Below are 18,311 nucleotides of genomic sequence, written 5' to 3'. Positions count from 1 at the left end.
ATATTCTTAAATTGCTTACTAATCTTGGGCAAGATCGAAACACTATTCCCAAGCAATACCAATAGAAGTATCTTAACTACCCAAGGATGTTCAAGATACTGAAAAGTTATTGCAATGAAGGAGGAAGCATTGCAGAAGAAAGTAGTGAAGGTACAATTCTGCATTTCCTCCATAAAGTAATACCCGACATACAATAACGGTTTCAGTACAGCACTTAGATAGTACCAAAATAAATCCAAGATCACTGTTTTAATAACAAATTTCACAGGCAAAACATCACCAATTAAAGCAGAGCACAGAAACAGCAGCGATGTCCTGGCCATCTGCCAGCCCAGGCACATGGCCATTGCTGTTATCAAAATGTTCCCAGGCACAGCAGAATAAGGTGATAAGCAGCACAGCAGCACGGCAAGCAGCAAGAGCAAAAAGCAGCCACTAACGTGCCCTAGACTCTAATATACAGTGAAGAAAGTAAGCCCTATGACAAGCACAGAAGCCTGCTGATTAATAGCCAAACAGCAATAACAGCTATAAATTCTATCATCTAGCACATTCCAATCAAATCTGCCGTTATCTCAAACCCTTCGAGCCCCACGTTGGGCGCCAAAAAGAACTGTCGTGGTTTAGCCCCAGACGGCAACTAAGCACCACACAGCCGCTCGCTCACTCCCCCCACGGTGGGATGGGGAAGAGACTCGGAAGAGTAAAAGTGAGAACACTCGTGGGTTGAGATAAGGACAGTTTAATAGGGAACGCAAAAGCCGCGCGCGCGAGCAAAGCGAAGCAAGGAATTCATTCACTACTTCCCATGGGCAGGCAGGTGTTCAGCCATCTCCAGGAAAGCAGGGCTCCATCATGCGTAATGGTTACTCGGGAAGACAAACACCATCACTCCGAATGTCCCCCCCTTCCTTCTTCTTCCCCAGCTTTATATACTGAGCATGACGTCACATGGTATGGAATAGCCCTTTGGTCAGTTTGGATCAACAATCCTGGCTGTGTCCCCTCCCAGCTTCTAGGGCACCTGGCAGAGCATGGGGAGCTGGGAAAAAAAGTCCTTGACAAGTGTAAATACTGCTTAGCAACAGCCAAAACATCGGCGTGTTATCAGTATTACTAAAACCCAAAACACAGCACTACACCAGCCACTAGGAAGGAAATCAACTCTATCCCAGCCGAAACCAGGACAATCCTACTTCCTATTGATGTTTCCCTAGAGTTCCTGATGCATAGCTGCTTTTGTCTGACAGAAGCCAGCATCAGTATCTGAACTGCTTTGAATGATTCTTTTCAGAAATACAGCAGAGGATTTCTATGTTCATTTAGTTTCATCAAGGATCACTACAACTGGTAATCTACAATTACAAGCCCACAATTTCTAATTGAGCTGCAATAGGTTTTCAGTAAGACACACATATATTAGATAAAAAATTGCATTTGTACAAGAGTCACATCCATAGGAATATTGTCTTAATGATAAACTACAAAAAAACCTTGCACTTTGTAGTTGCATGTTTATCTTGCTAGGCCATTTTCTACTAGATTAAATAAACGTCCACCTTCAATAATCAAGAGATGTGTTGCACTCAAGTAATCTCTTCACCTTCTCTTGGATAAAATACATTGAGCTTGTTAAGACACTGTAAACTGTATTTCCAGCACTTGTTTCTGGGAAAAAAGCAATGAGGAGGACTCATTTCTCATTTTCCAACAGCATCCTTTTTGAAACATTAATACTAGACACATGCACATAGCATTCTAGAAATAGTCTCATTACTGTCATTTTCATTTACATTATTTGCAATTGGGGGAAGTTCTTTAATAGTACTGCCTCAGTCAACACAATCTAGCTGTCATTAACAATAAGGATGGAGTTACTTTAGCAGCAGCTCCCAAAGTGCCTATAAGTGCTCTTATTAGAAAGCTCTATAAACATTGGTCTATGCCCAGTTCTTGACAAAATTAGTGTTTGCAAATATATTGTACTTCTCCAGAACCTTTCTGCAATATCTGTATTTTCTGATATAACTTGAATCCTGACACTCTGCTGAGATTTCCTTTAAGACCCTTTACAATTTTCACAGCATTTTTACATTCTATGTCTACTTTGCACAGTCTTTCATACAGCTGTGTCATATGCCTCTGGACTAACCTTCTTCAGCATTTCAGAAGGACCTTAACATTTAATCAGCTGAGTCAAATTTCCTGAGACAGTAACAAGAGTAACTCTGTGGTACTTTTTAGCCTTATGCAAAAGTTTTTGTTTTGTTCTTGAATAGTCTTTCTTTTTCTTTCCTGGGCCTAACTAGATTTCTCTGGGCTTATTCTCTCAATTCTGCCAGATGTTCTCATCTGCAAAATATAACTAGCCACTCCCTCTAGTGGCTTGGCTTTATCTTCCTAAGTTTCTCCTATAATATGTAGCGGGCCTTGCATTCATCAACCATAGCACATTCAAATGGTGAGAAACCCATTGGTGCCTAGGATGCTTACTTCCCTATAGACAAACTAAAAATAGCAGCCATTCATCTTAGTCTGACCCTATACTGTTAATGAATTTTCACAGCATGCATTTCAGTGTTAGATTAAATATTTCTATAAGGCTGTCTAAGGATGGTATAGAATGATTTTTATACTTCTCTCTCAAAGAGAATAGTTTCATGACCTTTAAGTTTGTATTCTAACAAGTTATAATCTCCCCTGATATACCAACCCAAGCAAATAGTGGGACCAAGGGTACAATAACCTGAGGGCTCATTATTGTCCTTAGGAGAAAGGCTTCTAGGTATTGAGTAGCCTAGATGTTCGTTGCTGAAGTAAAGGCACAGTGAACAGCTCCAGTCTTAATAACTCTGTATGTCCACAGGAAAATGAGGAAAAACTCCTGCTCCATTACTAATAATGGAATATGGGATTACTATCATATTCTGAGCTACATGTTCCCTGCTTTTGCTACCTTCTTTTGTCCCTTGAGGAATAGTAGAGACACACATCTTTCCTACAGCCTCCTGAACAAGTCCTGCTGTCTGACATCCCACCCTCTCATTGTCCCCCTCTCCCCCTATTTCTCCCCCAGAGCATCCCATCATTAACAGCAGATGTCATCAAGCTATTGCCTCGTGGATCAGAGGGACCTGACCACAACATAAAATAGAAAAAGAAGTGCAACAGTAGTGCAACAGTCCTTAAAAAGTGATATACGAGTATTCAGAGCCAGCATCTCTTCATCTGTTTCCTCATATGTCCTCTCACCCATACAAGTTCAAAACACTCAGAAAAGCAAGCTTCTCCCCAAGCATTCCTGCAATAGCACATCTTTCCTAAAGATCACCCTTCCTTCTTTTCCCTGTGAAATAATAAATAAATAAATAAATAAATAAATAAATAAATAAATAAATGTATTTATATAAGGCCCAGGCTCCTCCCACTCTCATCAGTCTCTAGGAAGGTTAATGATTAACTGGAGCCATCTGTTTAGAGCCTTCTCTCCTTGTGGTTAGTTTAATTGTCACACATGTTCACACAAAGTCTAAATACAACCACATCCCTCTCCAATACTTCTTAACAACTTCATACAGAAGTAATGTTTTTTGACTTGAAAACAGCTTAAAATGTAAATTGTGAAAGGGAGTTAAGGAGATGAGTATTACCAGCCTGAAGCATTCAAAACTCACAGGTCATGCCCAAAATATAGTCTTGAATTTGCATTTAAAATCAAGAGCTTAGAAAAGCCAAACAAATCTAACCTCTGTTCTTTTTATTTGTCTTTTGTGATCCGAGACCAGTGTTCACATTTTCAAATTTTTTTATAACTGAGAGGAATTAAAAAAAAACCCAACCCCAACAAAACCTTAAAAAATAGAGCACTTGGTCTCAAACAGTCATATAGTCATATGGACTCCATGAACTGATGCTTAAAAAAAAAAGCATCTTGGGACTTTCTGTAAAACTGCCAAATTTTTATTTCTTTTTTGGGACTTAGAGAAGGTAAAAGAAAAGTATCAGGCAAAAGCAAAAAATGGCAGAGTGGAAAGAATTTTCTCTCTGGGGAATTATTCATCCTTCATGAATACTGGATCCCCAGGGTTGATGCTCTACAGCTGCTCTGCTCACATATTAATAAAAGAATTGCCATTCTTTTTTTCTTAGACAGGACTTTAAGGTAAAAATGCATTAGCTTTTTTTCCACTTTCTGGCCTTCTCTGGCTAAGTAGGCTATTTATATAGTAGTGATAGTAGTAGTAGTAGCAGTAGTAGTAGCAGTCATTGGATAGGTCTCCTGAGGGAATACTGCCACATATAGAGATCCATTTCTATGCATGCTTCTTTCCTTCCTGCATTATTTAGTAGTAGCCACAGGTTGTGGAAATTATTTCATTCCTCCCCTCTCCCTCCTTTACTGACTTCCCATGATGTTCTGCATCAGGTTCACATATTTTTCCCAACACTTCCCAGGCAGAAATCTGTCCATGTCAACATACAGCTCACAATATGTGAGCACTGATTCAAAGATATTTGAGGTACACCAGGTCTATGATGTACCATTCATATGGATTTGTGCATCCAAAATAAGCTGGACACATTCTGGCTGCCTTTATACACAATTTCTTACTCTTTTTTTTTTTTCCCCTCCTTCTGTACATATATATATTCTTATTCTTTGTGATGATATGGTGGATCTTTCAGAGTTTTTGTGAATGTTTCTTCTCACATTTGCCACTTAGTGGAGGCAGCATGGCATGCACAAGGGCCATGAGGTGGTTTTAGCAAGATTTTTGTCTTTGCCTTAAAGGAGCCTCTGCTGTTCCCTCCACATGGGAAGAAATTAGGAATAGAGGCACACAATCTATCATCAGAGCCACAAGTTATGCCCCACATAGGACGAAGGGGTGATATTAAGGGTAGATTCTTTCTGTGCCTCTGCAGGTTCCAGTATTTACAACTGGGAGAAAAACTCTGCATTCTGCAGATCTAGAAAGGGTGGGAGGGGTGTGTGTGTGTGTGTGTGTGTGTTTCCCTCGCTAAAAAGGCTGAACCATCCTCAGCCTGGCTGCCTGTGGAACATGGACATATAGGACATTCTTGAATTATCTCATGTTTAAGCCAGCACACAGCTTACAGAAAAACAACCAGTGTTGACTTTAAAAAGTTCCAATGTTGGAAAAGTGATGGAATTTGTCCTCAATATGAATTTAATGCATTATAAATTCTTCTATTTTTGGAAAGACTAGTAATGTAGTCACAGCCATAGAATAATAGTTATGAGCTCCTTACTTTTCACTGAAAAAAAAAAAATGGTCTTGTAAATTATTCATGATTCATTATAGCCATTAGATACTTTTATGAATACAAGAAGCCTTTTTATATTGATTTCCTGTTCTACTTCATCACTTAAACAGGCATAAAATATTATATGACCGTGATTGTTCTTATTGGCCTCTAACTATATTTTGATTGTTAACTTAAAGAAGCAATAAAGCTTAAGAACCAAATTAATCTCTGAAGTAAATTAACTAAACCCTCTGGAGCTGCATGAGCAATGAATTTGGTATTTAATATGGTACGGTTTTGAAATATTTATCTTGATACAGACACCAATAAAAAAAAGGTAGCAATTCAGTAAAACCTGACTCTAGAAGTCAGATACCGTTTAATGCAAAACATCTTGTGTTTGAGATTAATCAGGCCTTCTATTATGTTCCTAGTCCTGGTAGACCTTTAAAATATTGTGTGCAGCAATAATCCAAACTTATTTAAAGGTGAAACTGAAATGAAGATTATTTCCTATGTAGTTAGCAATTTCTGTGTATCATGCAATAAATATCAGGTTATAGCTAAGAAAAATTAAAAATTCTCTGCATGCATACCTTCTTCTCCTTCTTAAAATCCTTCTTTCACCTTCTTTAAATTGTGGTGAAAGAATAAAAGTGTGATAAATACTTCTGTACATTATTTTATTAAAGAGTCTTCTTAGAAAATATAGCTTTCAACTGTACCCTGAAGACAAAGAAAAAAATAATTTCAGTAGATCACTTCAGCTCTTCAGGTTATGATGTTCTTCAAAACACATCATGATTTCTATTAAATTATATGAGCCATTTTAATAAGGAGCTTACCTTTCCAACTCTCTTGATTACCTCCCTGCTTACTTATTTCATTCCATTTTAAAATTGGATCACATCAAAAGCATAAAGAAAAGAGATTATCACTCTTTTTTTGCAGGAAAAGAGAAAACAATTGGCAAGTTTTAACTTAGAACACTGCATGAAACTGTACCTCAGAAAGCTGAACATAGCATCAGGATGTCTCCTCTACTAAAGTTAAAACCTGCTAAACTTTTCTGCCTATGCATTTGCCCAGATGTCAGAGTCCAATGCTCTCTGACTAGGTTCTTTTAGATATTCCACACATGGAGGGTGTAATATTTAATATCAAATTTACTTATTTGAAGACAGTTGATGTTACACAGGATTTCTGATTTAGCAGAGTGATACAAAATATACTGCATAACACAATACAAATACAAACATAGCAATTGCAATACACAGTTCAAGCATAATACCAATGTGATCTCCATTGCTGGTCTCTATAATATGCTCACTGTCACAATGCTGGGCATCCCCAATTGCCGGAAAAGAATATGTGGGCTGAAGCCAGCTCAAGCCCGTTGCTCTCTTCGAAATTCTTTTGTTAGTTGTCTAGTTTTTATACTCTATGTTGGGCTGAGCCACGTATTCACTCCCCCCATGCTGGTCTGGCTAACTCAGGGAGACAGTCACACTCTTTTAATGAACTCGGGGAGAAACATTTACACCACCAGTTGATCCACTCAACTGACATAGCTGTTTATCTAAAACAAAGGCCATCCTCAGGTCCCCTTAGTGTTGAGATAAAGTAAGCTTTCTTTGCAACAGCTGTGGTCAGTCACACCCTGCCTTATTCTCTGAGCTTCATGGGCACATCACGTGTCTTGGGTTTGCTATGTAGTTGGGGACATTTGCTTCTACCTCTCTGTCTCCATGTCTTCACACCAGAAAAATGTGAAGGATAATATTCATCTCTCTTGCAGGTGTTTTCTGATGCTTACTTCAGTAACGCTTTTGAAAAATGCAAAGGGATCTGAAAACACTACACATTGTTAACTCTGTTGTTTTACATTACAAAGCTTCATGTCTACAACCATTATATTCAGTGTACAGAGGGTGAGTTTAGAGTGTAATTAATTTCATAAAACCAGCAGTGCAAACATTTCCAAGCAATATACAGAACAAAATAATTAAGGTTGGCCTATACATTCCTTGGAACTGGTCCCTAAAGTCCTTCAAATGCCTTTGTATGTATATCTATATACATATATACATATATGTATAGGCAGACATACACACACACAAGGGAAAGAGAGCAAGACTATATATTATGTACAGTACCTAATAATGTTAGGTAATGTTAGGTAATGTTATTAAAGCAACTAATGTTGCTTTAGTAACAGCAAGGGACCATTCTTAAATCCTCTGGTTTGTATATGAAAGTATTGTGAATGGGAGAAAGAGGAGGAAAACACAATTTGACAGCAATCTGACCTCAGATTGCACTGAACATGGCTAATGGTTGCCTTCAGAGTGTTTATCTTCAGGAGGACAGGGATGGACTAAGTCAAGGCAAAATGCATCTCTCAATGTATTTATACTCCTTACAATTTGTAGAGTGCTTAAACATTACACTGAGATAGGAGCATTTCAGTGTAATATTTAATGTTACTCTGTGGGGCAGAGGGAGTGAATGCCAAGCGTGTTCATGTGGCTGCTGTTGCTATGATACAGGTTTCAAGTATTTATCTTTTTTTTCTATTTCTTTTTCCTCTCTCCCACTCTCTGCTTCCCCCCTTCCCCCCACCCCCTCTTTTTTACCTATTGCTCTGGCTGAGTGGAGGAGCTGGAGAAAAGCAGTGCTGATGAGGGGCTGGTTAGACTCACTTTACAGGGGATGGCTTTGCATGTTGATCAGAGTTGCTAATGGGGCAAGGTTCACATCTCATTGCCATGGCAAGCCAGATTTCTTCATATGAACTGGGTGCATTCGTGTCAAGGAAAGGGCTTTCAATTTTAATATGCCCTAAATGAACTTTCTCCCCAACACCAGAATGGGTGTCTCAGAAAGTAGTTCCCCAGGCTGTTCTCAATGTAACTATCTACAATTCATCAGATACCATAATCTGCAAGTTTTTCAGAATGTTGTTTTGGTTACAGGTTCTTCACTGCTGCTCGTCTGCTGTTATTGCACAAAACCTGCCAAAAGCCGCCTTTTATAGATAAAAAAGAATCTGGATTAGTTTCCAGACATTCTGTAAAGAAGTTATACAACGCATAAGGTCCAAAAAGCAAGTTTTGTTTCCATGGCTGTTTCTGTATAGGCATTTGTCTACTTTTATCCACATATGATTTGTTTTCCTGAAGAAAAAAAAAATCAAACAATTCAAACGCACATTTCAAATGAGTGGGTTTAAGAGTCAGGAAGAGATGCTTTATTTTACACAGGGCTTCTAGCGGTTCAGTGTGGCTGAACACTTCCCTTTTCTATTGCTTAACATGAAGAGCAATCTGAAAAAGAAATAAGCAGGTTTAGCAACTGTCATTTAATTTGGCATTTCTTTTTAAATTATCTCTGTATTTCTAAATGAAGATGTTGAACCTGTATAGTTGCTATTCAAGTCAATATGCTCATCTGCTAATTTAAATGGTAATGTTAATGTGAATAGGCTAATATCTCAAACCCACACTGTTCAGTAATCTGCAACATCCAATACTTTTATCTCCTCTTCTCTCCTTAGCACTGCAGTGATAACACCAATCATTGCCAATCAGATATGAATATAGTAGGTGCTTGGAAGAGAGGCTACACTGGAAAGAATGTTGTGGTCACTATCCTGGATGATGGCATTGAAAGAAACCATCCAGACTTGATGCAAAATTATGTGAGTCTCTGCAGCATTCCAGATTTGCTGCTTTATTATTACCCTGCAATTAATTTGCTGCTCATAGAAAGACAATCATGTTCAAGTTACTGAAGGAGGAGGGAGGAGGGAGGGAGGAGGGTTCATATTCCTCAAATAGTAACACCAATAGGAGGAAAACATTCTTCCAGGAGGAAAACGGACAGCTTTTGGTAATCTGTATTCTTTTAGTTAAAACTATATGCAGTCTTAATGTCTTTAATATATCTGGATGCCTTTCATAATTGAGTCCATTTCTGAAGGGTCGGAACCAATTGTGTGATGTTCTTTCTCTTCTCTGTGATTATTTTACTTAATATCCTCACATCCTGAACACTCTGAGAAGTTAGGAATGGAATACACTGCTTTTGAGTTAATGAATGCAGCTGAAGTCCATTTTTGGTCAATATGTTTATCTAGCAAGACAGCAGCTCTTCTCAAAGACTGTAATTTTAGGCATATCCTCTGATGAATTTATTTTTAATTTTATTTTTTATGTTTATGTTTATTTTCTGTCTTATTGCTAGGAATAATATTAAAGGAAAAAGACATGACTTGTGAGTCAGTTAAAAAAAAGTATAGAATATTTTGAGGTCTTTCTAGTAAATCTCTGCTAACTCCAGTGAGCCCCTTCCCGATTTGTAATAGGAGGAGAACTGTATCCTTTGTTTACTGTATCCTATGTTTCATGTAGCCTCAGAAGGTTTTTGTTTGGTTGTGGTTCATCACATTTAAATTATTGGTTTAATATACCTTTGAAGGATTGTGTAATGTGAGGAGAAGCTGCTTCTCTAGTGGGTAATTTCTTGGTTTAGTGCACACTTTGAAGCTGTTTAGAATGTTAGGGTTGCGCTTTGCTGGAGTGATTATTCCCATGGTTCAGGAATAGGCATTACTTGAAAGCACATGACCTTAAGGACCTTATTATTTTTCTGAAATTAAATGTGCAAGCTGTACATTCACACAAGGTAAGAAAACAAACAAACATATTTGGACTGAGTCAGATTGGTGAAGATAACACATACAAGGCATGTATATACCTTCAGGCCCGTTACAGACACAGATCTTGTAAAAGGGCCTCAAACACAGGCTTTGTGCCAGGGAGCATATCATCTTGACAGAGCATTCAAGAGATGAAGGTGACAGTACCAACATTAACAACCCATCAAAAACTACAATGGTGTCCACAGTTCTAAAGCCATTTATTTAAAATTAGTCACACATATCTGTATCCTTCCCCATTGCATGTGGAACTCAGCTTTGAAATACATTACTGCGTAAGCACAAATGACAGGATATTGACCTATTTATCAACGTATGCTTAGTTTGATCCTAATGCATGACAGATCTTTCATTTTAAACTCTAAAGTCATTTAAATAAACCAAATATAATTTTACCTCTTCACTGAATGACACAGGTGTCACTTCATCCCAGTACTGTCCTTCCACTGAATTCAAAGTAGCTATTTATTCCCTTACCACCTTCTCTCTCCTTTTCCTCATGCCAACAAGGAATTCCCTCAGGGCAATTCACACTGCTTGCTTGATGCCTTCTATATGACAGATTATTGCTGGTGTAGCTGCAAACAGGAATATTTGAGGTGGATGTGGTAACTGGCTTTGAACAAAGAAGAGATTAAAAAGAACTGCTTTCCATGTCAACACACCACACGCTACCACATTAATTAACAGGAACCTTACATACCTGCAATTATTTGCTCTATAAACTATTTTCAGCTCTAAGAATCTCAGTAAATGTAAAATATGGAACAAAAATATGCAGATATTTTGCATATATTTGAACCCTCCCAGCCAATTAAGGGATGTTTAAAGAGACACTTTTTTCCAAATGGGAATGTACTTTACTTTTCATTTCAAACTGTATTTTAATAAAAATATTATTAGGATAGTGATATTATTCTTTTTCCTTGAAACAATGACTGAAATTTCAGTCATCATCTTGCAGAAAATTTCTTGAATCTTGAAACATTCAGCAAAATCCTGATTTTAAGAATGAACACTCTTAATTTCTGAAAGTTTCTTAGAAGGAATATAGTCTTTTGGTTTAATGAAACACCTCTTTCTACTTCCTCACAGACATTGGAACTATGCTTTTTCAGGGCATTTATTATCCTACTCCCTTTTCCAAAAATAAAATAAAATAAAATATGTAAATCCTATAATTATTAAATATATAATCCTTTCCTAAAACATGCAATCATCCTAAAACCACAGGAATGTTAGTTAGCCTAATTGCTCTCTTCTAGAAACCTGCTGAAGAATGTATAGGCCACATGAGTCAATGGCTAATTAATGAGAAATTGGTTTTCTTTCTCCTGTTGGCTACAGGATTCACAGGCCAGTTTTGATGTCAATGGAAATGATTTTGACCCTATGCCTCGGTATGATGCCAGCAACGAGAACAAGTAAGGCACTACGACATTCATGACATTTTCAATTTGGTTCATCAAGTAGAATGCAGCAATTCTGCTATGGAATTCTAGGAATCTTGAATCTTCATAAAGTGGTGGGATTTGCATTTAAATCTCTGTGAAATATGTATTTATGTTACTCCCACGCACACTGCATGATACTTACTCTTTGAATGCATTTGGACTCATTTGAAAATACATAAAAATTAGTTTGAGAGTTCTGGGCATGTGAATGAACCATTTTTAATCCCTTTGGAATGCAGTAAAGGGTGACTCACCTTTTTTTGATATCTCAGAGTTATTGGGGTTTGTTATGTGTGAGAACTGACTTAGCTTCTGACTCTATTGAACTTTATAGATTTTGTGCTTTGAAGAAATATACAAGTTAATGGAGATTTTACTCTCTAGCCATTTATTTTAATCTAATGGAGATTTTACACGCAGAGTTTTGCTAGACACCATATGAAAACCAGAAATAGCAATTCTTTCTGATTATAATGTCTGTGGCTGATGACTGGTTAGATATATCTGTATGAGTGATATATTACTCCTTCAGAGCACAGCTTCCTGGTATTTGTCATTCCAACTCTGCTCTTCTTTGGATGTGCTAATGGTGAAGGCTGGGGGAAACGCTGGGAGGGACACCTTCCCTCAGGAAACAGGCTACATCTCTGTCCCATTGGGTATTTAAGAGCAGTTTTTTATCAGTAACATTTTCAAAATAGGTACTTGGCATAAAGAAATTCCTTTCTGTGGAACTGCACGTATTAGAGGAAGGTGAATCCTACTAGTTGTCAATATGCTGTCTGTACATTTTGTTTTGCTGAGGTTTTGGGAAGAAAGCAAGGCTGTGATTACATGGTCAGCACAAAAGGGTTGCTCCACTCCTTACCTTATGGTTGCTCATTCCTCCTCCCTTTCCCTAGCCTTTGTGCAGATATCCAGAGTAAAGAAGTAGTCTAACTGAAAACTGTGCTACCAATAACAGCAACAACAAAATTCTTTTTCAGTCAGATACCTCATTCAGCTCAGCTTGTGGTCAGAGGAGAGCTAGACAGGCACAAGAGAGGTGGGGAAAATGAATTATGGCCTGAACCTGTCAGTGGCAGTGCTGACTTCAGAGAAATAAGGTGACTGTATGACAATGCCCTACAATGGTCATCCACAAAACTCAGCATGATGGACAGGCAGTTGCTAGCAGTATATTGTCAAGGAGTTTTGAGAAAAGATGTGACAGTCAGCCCTGGCCCTCTCTGACTACTTCCCAGATGAGCTGCCAGCTTGCATCAAGTTCATCCTTCTCTCCTGCTGCCCCCACTCTCCACTTAGGAAACATATCCTGGCTCATCTGTGTGAAGACACTCCTGTCCCTGGAGTTGGGACATGGCCAGGGTACACTTGGAGGCTTTCCAATTTAAGTGCACATTCAGGGATTCACTTCTACTGCGCTGCGAGGAGCCATGTATCTCCAGCTGTGAATGATGGCTGAATCTTTGTCTTTAACTGGGTACTGAAGCCATCACTTTCTCACAAAGCATGTCCACAGGAGGTTGTTTTCCATTTTATTGCTAGTTAGAGTTGATATAGGATATAAAACTGGACAGGTTAATTTATCTCCTAGGGCTGGGGGATTTGAATTTTCCTACTCTAACTCCCAAGTGAATACTCTCATTGCCCATTTCCCAAGGTCCTGAGATGAGATGTGGTGGTGGGGAGGGCAGATGCTGAGCTGTACTGAGCCCCCTCAGTGTTGTCAGGAGGTAGGGCATCAGTCTAAAGCCAACTTTTGCACACACAGATAACTTGCAGCATGCTTTCAGTATAAGATTAATTGGCAGCCTAACCTCTGCATAGAGGCTCAGTATTTCTGATTTGCAGATATACTGAGCCTGGTAAGCAGAACCTAAGTACCTTCAACTTCTGGGGTTGTAGCCCCTCCTTCCCTAATTCCCACTAGACTCAACAAGAATTAAATAACTGCATAGGCATTGAAAAGCCTTACTAGCAGCCTGTCTATCCTTTTGTGTGTCCAAAATACAATCAGAAATCTGAATAGAATAGAATAGAATAGAATAGAATAGAATAGAATAGAATAGAATATTTTCAGTTTGAAGGGAACTACAATGATCATCTAGTCCAACTGCCTGACTAATTCAGGGCTGACCAAAGGTTAAAGCATGTTATTGTCCAAATGCCTCTTAAACACTGACAGGCATGGGGCATTGACCACCTCTCTAGGAAGCCTGTTCCAGTGTTTGACCACCCTCTTGGTAAAGAAATGCTTCCTAATCTCAAGTCTGAACCTCCCAAGTCGCAGCTTTGACCCGTTCCCATGCGTCCTGTGTTGTGGTTTAGCCCCAGTCGGCAACTAAGCACCACACAGCCGCTCGCTCACCCTCCCCCCTCCCAGGGGGATGGGGGAGAGAATCAGAAGAGCAAAAGTAAGAAAACTCGTGGGTTGAGATAAGAACAGTTTAATAATTGGAACAACAACAACAATAACAATAACAATAACAATAACAATAAATTGTAATGAGAAGGAAAACAACGAGAGAGAGAGGAACAAAACCCAGGAAAAAAAACAAGTGATGCAACCGCTCACCACCCGCCGACCGATGCCCAGCCAGTCCCCGAGCAGCGATCGCTGCCCCCCGGCCAACTCCCCCCAGTTTATATATTGAGCATGACGTCATATGGTATGGAACAGCCCTTTGGCCAGTTTGGATCAACTATCTTGGCTGTGCCCCCTCCCAGCTTCTTGTGAGCCTGGCAGAGCATGGGGAGCTGAAAAGTCATTGACTAGTATAAACACCACTTAGCAACAGCCAAAACATCAGTGGGTTATCAATATTATTCTCATATTAAAATCCAAAACACAGCACTATACCAGCTAGTACGAAGAAAATTAACTCTATCCCAGCCAAAACCAGGACACTATCCACCCCTTATTCTATACCATCTACGTCATGCCCAGGTCCTACACTTTCCAATACATTCCAATTAATCACACAGCTATCATTCCCTTGGTCTATGGGCCATCCCTCTAAAATGTCCATTGGCTTCATTTAGTCCATGACTTTGGGCTCCATCTGTCATAACAGTCTTTCAGGGCAGGAGAGATGGTGTGTGGTGTTGGATTGTTGCATGCTGAAGCCAGTTCTGGTTCCATCACTGCTGCACTTTGCTTGCTTTCATCAAAGCTCATGCTTCATTAATCTGGGTGATTCTCACTGAAATACCGTTGATATGGCGTATAGTAACCATAAAAGTGATGACACACAGTATTATATAGCAATTAACATCATACCATTCAGTTCATTGGCTATTCTCACCCAAAATCAAATCCCCTTGAAGTACACAGCAGACTTCCCCATCCTTTTGCATTACCCACCAAGTGCACCCAGGTCCTTGAGCAAAAGCAGTCCCACGAATGGGCTTGCCTTTGCCTGAGGCAGGAGTAACCCAGACTGTGTTCCCCAGCATGTTTTTTATGTGCACTACAGGGACTTTATCTCCTTCTACAGTGTGTTAAAGTTTTAATTGGGCAGGGCCAGCTCGATTGACAGATCCCCTAGAGTTGACTGACTAACCAGGTGGTCTGTGCTAAATGTGTATCCCAATGTCTGAATGTCCCACCACCCATTGCTCGCAGTGTAGTCTTTAACAGTCCATTGTATCGTTCGATTTTCCTGGAGGCTGGTGCATGATAGGGGATGCGATATACCCACTCAATGCCATGCCCTTTGGCCCAGGTGTCTATGAGGTTGTTTTGAAAATGAGTCCTGCTGTCTGACTCAATCTGCCAGGCCTCCCCATATTTATATTTCAGCCATCACCCTCCATACCACAGAGGCTTTAACCGCTTGGCTTGTTTAATTGCAGCACATTTCACATTCATGGATAACCTGTGCAATAGTGTCCATGGTCAAGTCCACCCCTCGATCACAAGTCCATCTATATGTTGCATCTCTTCCTTGATGGCCTGAGGTGTCATGGGCCCACCAAGCTATAACTAATTCACCCTTATGTTACCAGTCCAGATCCACCTGAGCCACTTCAATCTGAGCAGCCTGATCCACCTGCTGGTTGTTTTCATGTTCCTCAGTGGCCTGACTCTTGGGTACGTGAGCATCTACGTGATGTACTTTTACAACCAGGTTCTCTACCCGGGCAGCAATATTTTGCCACAATGCTGCAACCCAGATGGGTTTGCCTCTGCGCTGCCAATTGTTCTGCTTCCATTGCTGTAACCACCCCCACAGGGCATTTGCCACCATCCATGAGTCAGTATAGAGATAGAGCACTGGCCACTTTTCTCATTCAGCAATGTCTAAAGCCAATTGGATGGCTTTTACTTCTGCAAATTGGCTCGATTCACCATCTCCTTCAGCAGTTTCTACCACTTGTCGTATAGGACTCCATACAGCAGCTTTCCATCTCCCATGTTTTCCTACAATACGACAGGACCCATCAGTGAACAGGGCACACTGCTTCTCATTTTCTGGTAGTTTATTGTACAGTGGGGCCTCCTCAGCACGCCTCACCTCCTCCTCTGGCGATATTCTGAAACCTTTGCCTTCTGGTCAGTTCATGATTACGTCCGAGATTCCTGGGCGATTGGGGTTTCCTATCTGAGCCCGTTGTGTGATCAGTGCAACCCACTTACTCCACGTAGCATCAGTTGCATGATGTGTAGAGGGAACCCTCCCTTTGAACATCCAGCCCAGCACTGGCAGCTGGGGTGCTAGGAGGAGCTGTGCTTCAGTACCAACCACTTCCGAAGCAGCTCGAACCCCTTCATATGCTGCCAATATCTCTTTTTCAGTTGGAGTATAGCAGGCCTCGGATCCTCTGTATCCCCGACTCCAAAACCATAGGGGTCGACCTCGAGTCTCCCCGGGTGCTTTCTGCCAGAGGCTCCAGGTAGGGCCATTCTCCCCGGCTGCCGTGTAGAGCACATTCTAAACATCTTGCCCTGCCCCGACTGGCCCAAGGGCTGCTGCATGAACTATCTCCTGTTTAATTTGTTCAAAGGCTTGTTGTTGCTCAGGGCCCCATTTGAAATTGTTCTTCTTCCGGGTCACTTGATAGAGAGGGCTTACGATCAGACTGTAATTTGGGATATGCATTCTCCAAAAACCCACAAGGCCTAAGAAAGCTTGTGTTTCCTTTTTGCTAGTTGGTGGAGACATGGCTGTTATTTTGTTGATCACATCCATTGGGATCTGGCGACATCCATCTTGCCATTTTATTCCTAAAAACTGGATCTCCTGTGCAGGTCCCTTGACCTTACTTTGTTTTATGGCAAAACCAGCTTTCAGCAGGATTTGGACTATTTTCTTCCCTTTCTCAAAGACTTCCTCTGCTGTATTGCCCCACAGGATAATGTCATCAATGTATTGCAGATGTTCTGGAGCTTCACCCTGTTCCAGTGCAGTCTGAATCAGTCCATGGCAAATGGTGGGGCTGTGTTTCCACCCCTGGGGCAATCGATTCCAAGTGCACTGAACACCCATCCAAGTGAAAGCAAATTGTGGCCTGCACTCTGCTGCCAAAGGGATTGAGAAAAACGCATTAGCATTATCAATTGTAGCATACCATTTGGCTGCTTTTGACTCCAGTTCGTATTGAAGTTCCAGCATGTCCGGCACGGCAGCACTCAGCAGCAGTGGCATGACTTCATTCAGGCCTTGATAGTCTACTGTCATTCTCCACTCTCCATTAGACTTTCGCACTGGCCATATGGGACTGTAAAAAGGTGAACGAGTCTTACTGATCACTCTTTGGCTCTCCAGTCGACGAATCAGCTTATGGATGGGAATCAGGGAGTCTCGGTTGGTGCGATATTGCCTCTGGTGCACCGTTGTGGTAGCAATTGGCACCTGTTGTTCTTCAACCCTCAGCAACCCCACAACAGAAGGGTCCTCTGAGAGACCAGGCAAGGTAGACAGCTGTGTAATTTCCTCCATCTCCAAGGCAGCTATACCAAAAGCCCACCGGTACCCTTTTGGGTCCTTGAATTCCCCTCTCCTGAGGTAGTCTATGCCAAGGATGCACGGAGCCTCTGGACCAGTCACAATGGGGTGCTTTTGCCACTCATTCCCAGTTAGGCTCACTTTGGCCTCCCATACAGTCAGCTGTTGGGATCCCCCTGTCACTCCAGAAATACAGATGGATTCTGCCCCTGTATAGCTTGATGGCATTAGGGTGCACTGTGCACCGGTGTCTACTTGAGCCTTATACTCCTGTGGGTCTGATGTGCCAGGCCATCGAGTAAAATTGGTTGTCCCTTTCCTCCACCTGGCTGGAGGCAGGGCCCCTCTAGTCTTGGTCATACTATTCGTTACCCACTTCTTGTACATACAAGTCAGGAGCTCCTTCATTAAAATCAGGAGTAAGATCAGCCCTTCTACTCTGTCTGGGGAACTGTCCGCTGGAAACCAGAGCAGCAATTTTCCTGGAAGAACCCCCTTGGGTAATTGTTTTTCCTTGCAACTCACGTACCCGCGCCTCTAGGGTGGAGGTAGGTTTTCCATCCCACTTCCTCATATCCTCTCCGTGGTCACGCAGGTAAAACCATAGGGTGTCCCGTGGTGTGTACCCTCTATAACCTCTCTCTTGAGCAGAGGAATGCTGACTCCTAATAGCTGAGACACTGGTTCATACAGGTAGAAAGTAGGACCTATCTCTCCTCTTCGAGTCACTGGACCTTCCGGGACAGTTTCTCCACAGCCGAGACAAGGGAGGAAGAGATACTTTCTTGGTATTCCCGGAGGTGACTATCCACTTCATCCACTGTTGGACCCTCCCCGTCTTTCCACGTGAGTATTGCCAATGAGTTGGCACACGACGATGGTGCGTTCCGTACCAACTTCCACCACGTGGGTCGT

At 41.0% G+C, this 18,311-nt stretch overlaps 1 protein-coding gene across 3 annotated transcripts in view; it reads left to right on the top strand.

Moving 5' to 3' along the window:
* The window catches only part of LOC142402963 (proprotein convertase subtilisin/kexin type 5-like), a 259,461-nt gene that overhangs the window by 82,622 nt on the left and 158,528 nt on the right, over positions 1–18,311 (top strand). For 2 of the 3 annotated variants that reach the window (XM_075488967.1, XM_075488969.1), the window contains exons 4-5: positions 8,828–8,971; positions 11,339–11,415. In XM_075488967.1, coding sequence (XP_075345082.1) covers positions 8,828–8,971; positions 11,339–11,415 — 221 coding nt within the window. The remainder of the gene's footprint in view (positions 1–8,827; positions 8,972–11,338; positions 11,416–18,311) is intronic. The other variant, XM_075488968.1, reaches the window with a different exon arrangement.

The sequence above is a fragment of the Mycteria americana genome (assembly GCF_035582795.1).
Source record: "Mycteria americana isolate JAX WOST 10 ecotype Jacksonville Zoo and Gardens chromosome Z unlocalized genomic scaffold, USCA_MyAme_1.0 Scaffold_18, whole genome shotgun sequence".
NCBI classification, from domain to species: Eukaryota; Metazoa; Chordata; class Aves; order Ciconiiformes; family Ciconiidae; genus Mycteria; species Mycteria americana.
Note: the sequence above shows the minus strand (reverse complement) of the source record. Positions and strands in the feature narration are given on the sequence as shown.